At 43.1% G+C, this 6,108-nt stretch overlaps 1 protein-coding gene across 1 annotated transcript in view; it reads right to left on the bottom strand.

The window, feature by feature from the left end:
- The window catches only part of SLC44A5 (solute carrier family 44 member 5), a 57,894-nt gene extending 53,745 nt beyond the window's left edge, over positions 1-4,149 (bottom strand). The window contains exon 1 of the mRNA XM_086463032.1: positions 3,978-4,149. Coding sequence (XP_086319158.1) covers positions 3,978-4,149 — 172 coding nt within the window. The remainder of the gene's footprint in view (positions 1-3,977) is intronic.
- Between the last annotated feature and the right edge of the window lie 1,959 nt (positions 4,150-6,108).

A 6,108-nucleotide genomic window follows, 5' to 3' on the forward strand; every position in this document is an offset into this window, starting at 1 on the left:
CAGTTTTCCATCCACATTTCAAAAATGACTGCCACTGACTACAGTGGAACTGAGGGCATTCAGCACTGCTCACAGACCTGCACAAGTCTTACTGAAAGACATGATATAAGAGGGGGGGGAAAAAAAACAACTCAGTGAAAGACAAGGGTTTAAGGAGGTTTCAAGAAGACCAAAGTACTACGTACATCAGCGTCCGTTTTACCCATCATACAGACTCCTTTTCTTCCCAAGCAGCCAAGGCCATAAACACTACATATGTACAGACCATAGAGAACTGCCTGGGAATCCTGAGGTCAGTGACAGTCCAATGGAGAAGGCTAAGCCTTTTTTCCACCATGGTAAGAAAGTCAAGCACTAAATCAGGCTCTAAGAATTCAGAGCTTTAAAATTAATGCTATTGCATTGTCCTCATTAGTCATCCGAAGAAGCATGACATTCTCCATGTCATAGCCACAAGACAAAGTGAATGACAACACATCATACACCCAGCTGACTATCAGTTTGTCCAAGAATTGTGCAATGTTTTTTTCCTGAGATGGTGCCTGTACAATTAACATGTTGTCCGTGTTCACTTATATTAGACAAAACGTCAAAATCTGCTTGACCAGCATATGATCAGGTTTCAAAGGTCCACACTCTACATTCTTCTATACATTATTCTAGTGATCACATAGGCTGTTAGGCAGATGACAACTACTCACAGAAAGAGGACTGAAAATGTATACAGTGTATAATTGTACATCCCTTCCCGATAGAAACAGTGCAGTGCTTTAATTATTAATGGTAAACTTAAACCACTGCACTGTTTCTACTTGGAAGAGAAGTACAATTATGCGCATTTTTCAGATATAAAAGTGTCAGGTGAAGGAAACAAAAGCTGGATTATTCTGGACTTTGTGTACATCATCTATTTGTCACTATTTTATTTTTGCAAACGCATTCAATAACTTTGCAAGCAAGGGGACAGCCAGACTCACAACCTTCTGAATAAACCAGTGTCTAATTCACAAAAGCAATCTTGAAACTGCAGTAGTCAGAGCCTTAACAGCAATGCATAGTTTTGAAGATCTGTCCTCCTCTGTATACCAGGGCTTTTCTAATCTCTGCTGATTTAAGCTAAGAATGGCCAATGGTTGCCTGGTTTTGGTTAGCTGAATTTGTCTAGTGATCTAACATCCTCTGTGAAAACTAGACACCAAAAAGCCTAATGTAACATAAAATATCACGTCTCATGTTGTGCCATAAAAAGTATCAAGTAGAAAACAACTATTATGGTCTATACAGTACCTTCAAGTTAAACTTATTTAGCAAAGTCAAAAATGTCAAAAACAACAAGAAAGGCTTCTTCAAATACATTGGTAGTAAAGGAAAGACCAGGGAAACTGTGGGCCCATTGCTGAATGAGGCGGATACCCTGGTGATGGAGGATATGGAGAAGACAGAGTTGTTGAATGTCGCCTTTGCCTCAGTCTTTACTACTAAAGCTGGACCTCAGGAATCCCTGCCTCTGGCAGTAGGAGAAGTTGGAAGAAAGGAAGACTATCCCTTGGTCGAGGAGGATTGGGTTAGGCATCTTTTAGGTAAAATAGACACCCACAAATCCATGGGCCCTGATAGGATGCACCCACAAGTGTTGAGGGAGCTGGTGGATGACATTGCAAACCCTCTCTCCATCATCTTTGAAAGGTTGTGGAGGACAGGAGAGGTGCCTGAGGACTGGAGGATAGCCAATGTAACTCCAGTCTTCAAGAAGGGCAAGAAGGAAGACCCGGGAAACCATTAGCCAGTCAGCTTCACCTCCATTCCTGGAAAGGTGATGGAACAGCTCATTCTGGCTGTTATCTCCAAGCACACGGAGGAAAAGAAGATTATTAGGAGTAGTCAGCATGGACTCACTAAGGGGAAATCATATTTGACCAATTTGATAGCCTTCTATAAATGACGGGCTGGGTGGATGAGGGGAAAGCAGTGGATGTTGTCTACCTTCACCTTAGTAAGGCCTTTGACACTGTCTCCCATCACGTCCTCATAGGTAAGCTTAGGAAGTGTGGGATAGATAAGCGGATACTGCGGTGGGTTGAGAACTGGCTGAAGGACAGAACTCAGAGCATTGTGATCAGGGGTGCTGAGTCCAGCTGGAGGTCTGCAACTAGCGATGTTCCCCAGGGATCAGTATTAGGGCCTGTCTTTTTCAATATATTCATCAATGAACTGGATGAATGAACAGAGTGTACCCTCAGCAAATTTGCTGATGATACAAAGCTGGGAGGAGTGGCAGACACAGTGGAAGGCTGTGCTGTCATTCAGCAAGATATGGACAGGCTAGAGAGCTGAGTGGAGAGGAAACAAATGAAGTTTAACAGGGGCAAGTATAGGGTCCTGCACCTGGGGAGGAAAAACCCCATACACCAGTAGAGGTCAGGGGTCGACCTGCTTAAGAGTAACTCTGCAGAGAGGGACCTGGGAGTTGTGGTAGATAACGGGATGGCCATGAGCCAGCAATGTGCCCTTGTGGCCAAGAAGGCAAATGGCATCCTGGGTTGCATGAAGAAGAGTGTGACCAGCAGGTCCAGGGAAGGTCATCCTCCCACTCTACTCTGCCCTGGTGAGGCCACACTTGGAGTACTGTGTCCAGTTCTGGGCTCCCCAGTTCAAGAAGGACAGGGAACTACTGGAGAGAGTCCAGCAGAGGGCTTGCGAAGATGATTAGGGGGCTGGAGCATCTCTCATATGAAGAAAAGCCGAGAGACCTGGGGCTCTTTAGCCTGGAGAAGAGAAGGCTGAGAGGGGACCTTATCAACACTGTCAAATATATAAAGGGCATATATAAAGGATGGGTCCAGGCTCTTCCCAGCGGTTCCCAGTGACAGGACAAGGGGCAACGGGAACAAGCTGGAACACAGGAAGTTCCGCTTGAACATGAGGAGGAAATGCTTTACTTTGAGGCTGACAGAGCACTGGAACAGGCTGCCCAGGGAGGTTGTGGAGTTTCCTTCCCTGGAGATATTCAAAACACATCTGGACATGATCCTGTGCAACCTGCTCTAGGCTAACCTGTCTTGGCGGGGGAGTTGGACTAGATGATCTCCAGAGGTTTCTTCCAACTCCTACCATTCTGTGATTCTGTGAAAGTCAGAATTTGTTTTAGATGTAAACAGAGTACTAGAAGTAGCATTACAAATTATGTTTCCCTTCTATTAGAGTAGAAGTACCTGAATAAGAACTTTATAGTGTCGGTCAGTTCAAAACCAGAGAAACAACACGAGGGTATTCCTTGGTGTAATCTACTGACAGAAGTATACACATGAAGTTCCACTTCTTTGAATAACATTAAGAAATTACAGTAATTTCTGCAAACTGCAAGCCAGACATCCTGATTCATTTAAACTACTGTCTCGCGAGCTTTGTTTTTCAATAGGATATACAAATATTCACTCTCAAAGTCCTTTAATCTGGGGGAAAAGGGGACACAAATCTATAGAGTACATTCATACAAAGTAGCACAAAGTCTCTGGAAAAATTGTCTCTAGTAATTTAATGCATGGCTTTTGGAAACACCAGCCTTAGCCCTCCAGTCCATAAGAATCTGTCCTGGGAACTTCACCCAGCTATGATTAGCTGCTTACAAGAGAAAACAGAAAAACATCCAGAAAATCTTCCTGTATAGCTTGGGGTATTAATGAAGTTTTACTCAGTCTCCTTAACAAGTCTTTGGATGTCATATTGTATTAGTTATCTTTATTGGCAAGCTGTTGCAACATGTTTTTTATGGTTCCCCCTGCCCACTCCACCCCGACATTTCATATGTGAAACAAACCCATCCTTTTCCTTGAAAAGAGACTGAAAGATTGGAAACACAGCAAGACGTTTTCTGCCCCAATTCAGATTTATGCCTTAGGCATAGCTTTTTGGACCACACTGCTATTCCTTAGAGTAGTGCAAGTGCCACAGCCCTGCAAGCACTCTCTGCCCCGCACCCAGGCTTGGTGGTGGCCCACCATTCCCTGACTCTGGAGAGAGGCTCTGGGGCAGCACTGCAGAGAGCCCTTTCAGGGAGCCCGGCCTGAGCCACAGCTCCTGCTGCATCGTATCCATGCCCATGCTGGGTACCCAGCCCTGATCATGAGCCGCCTGGACAGCAAGCCACATGCCGGCCACCTGGCTGGCCTCCCACCCCCTGGTCACCACCAGCCTGCCCTGGGATCGTGGAGCTGTTTGGCCCCGCTCACCCCACCAGACCTGGCCCTCACCCTGGCCTGCCAAGTGGTGTTACCGGCCTGACGCCAGCCCCTCCTCCTTGCTGCAGACTTGCCGGCAGCCTGGGCTCGCTCCTGATCCCCAGGCTATCCCTACTGGCCTTGCCTGGGCACCATGGGACAGGCCCTGGCCTGCGAGGTCTCTGCCCTGTCAGCCGAGCCATGGGGCTCCTTGCCTTGCTCCCCAGAGTAAATGGTGCCTTGACAGCAGGATGATTACATAAAGAGTGACTCATTAATTTTTCTCAAAAAACAACGTATCAGAAATTCAAGCCAAACATCGCTGAAATACCAATAGATGTGTATGCAGAGCAGTAATTGTAATCTGGTAAATCACACTACATTAGTCTGGACAATTTAACACATCACAAGTATGTTGATAGTTTAAAGCATTTCCAAAAACTAGAAAGTGTTTTGTTTTCCCCTTACAAAGGGCATTTTTTAAACCATGCATGAATCCTTTTGTGTGGAAGTCTAATTGCCCAATTGCATGACCAATTTTTGCACTTGGTTACTAGTATCTGGTATGATATTTGAATACAAATAACTGGTTGTCCTGGATTCAGCTGATTACAATGTTAGGCAAACAATAGATTTGTCCAGAAAATGAGTGACTCACAGATAAGATTAAAAAGCCTTATCATTAGACACTTGCTAATTCACTGGCTATCCTCTGTATAGATACACACACCTTGTAGAGATATTATTTTTAAAAGGAAAAAAAGAAAAAAGAATTATATAAAGAAAACTATTCAGATAGAGATTTGGTGACTCACGACTATTGCTGCTTTAACAGAGGTTAAAATTTATGTCTATATAACACTGTACATAATACGCATTATTATGAATGCCTGCCTTTCTGAAAGCAGTCAATGTACAGAACACTGTCTGCTATAATGAACAAAGCACCAGCTCTCCATGGTTGTTTTTGAACCATTAGATATGCAGCTACAAGTGGAGTTTGTAAGATTATGTTAATTAGATCCATTATTTCAATAGGCAGTCACATTTTCATTTATTTTGCCTTCATTTCTGAGACTACTGCCATTTACTGTACGATGTGCTCTGCAGTCTTACCAGTGTTAACAATGGCTCTGTGTATCTGGAACAGTGAATATATTCACAAAACGATAACACAGGCAGATTTAAATTAAGAATTTATTTGAGCAAATAAATCCCTTACAGTTCCTTAGAAATGGTCAGAAGTAACCCTTCATTCCAAGTTTTTTCCATTTATTAATAAAAAACAGACTTCCACTATATTCTCTATTTTGTCTTCATAAAAAATCCTCTGGAATCAAAAGCTTGAGTTTAGACAAAGCCAAATGTGTTCTTAGACAAAAGGAGGAGACTGTGACTAGTGGTGTTTTCTGCCTCTATAGACCCCTAAAGGCACAACATGTTATGCCAAGTTGGTCTGCATCCATTGAGCCACGTTCTATTCCTAGGTAATAAGACTGTTAATAATCCAACACTAGTTAAAGGTTTTTGGTCCTGAAAAGAACTTGTCAGCATTTCCAATGCACACAATTAAGGAGATATTGTTACACTGATGCAGAAAATAATGTCTCTATACATCTAATTATTAGCTGCTACAACAAAAAACAACCAACAAACCACGATTTGAATGGTGGTCTGAAAATCGTTTGAATCACTTTGAAAGTAAGAAGATTAAGTCTGAAAAACTTCACATTAGCTACATAACTGAAAAAAATTATATATGGTGACTCTTTAACCTGTATACAGGCTAACTCGCAAGGATATTCTGCAGACATATCATCCCCAATCCTCTATACAGAGCGCTGTGCGTTATGAGAAAAGTTTTTCTATGAAACGACCTGTTCCTGCAGAA

The sequence above is a fragment of the Leptosomus discolor genome, chromosome 3 (assembly GCF_034619465.1).
Source record: "Leptosomus discolor isolate bLepDis1 chromosome 3, bLepDis1.hap2, whole genome shotgun sequence".
Taxonomy (NCBI): Eukaryota; Metazoa; Chordata; class Aves; order Leptosomiformes; family Leptosomidae; genus Leptosomus; species Leptosomus discolor.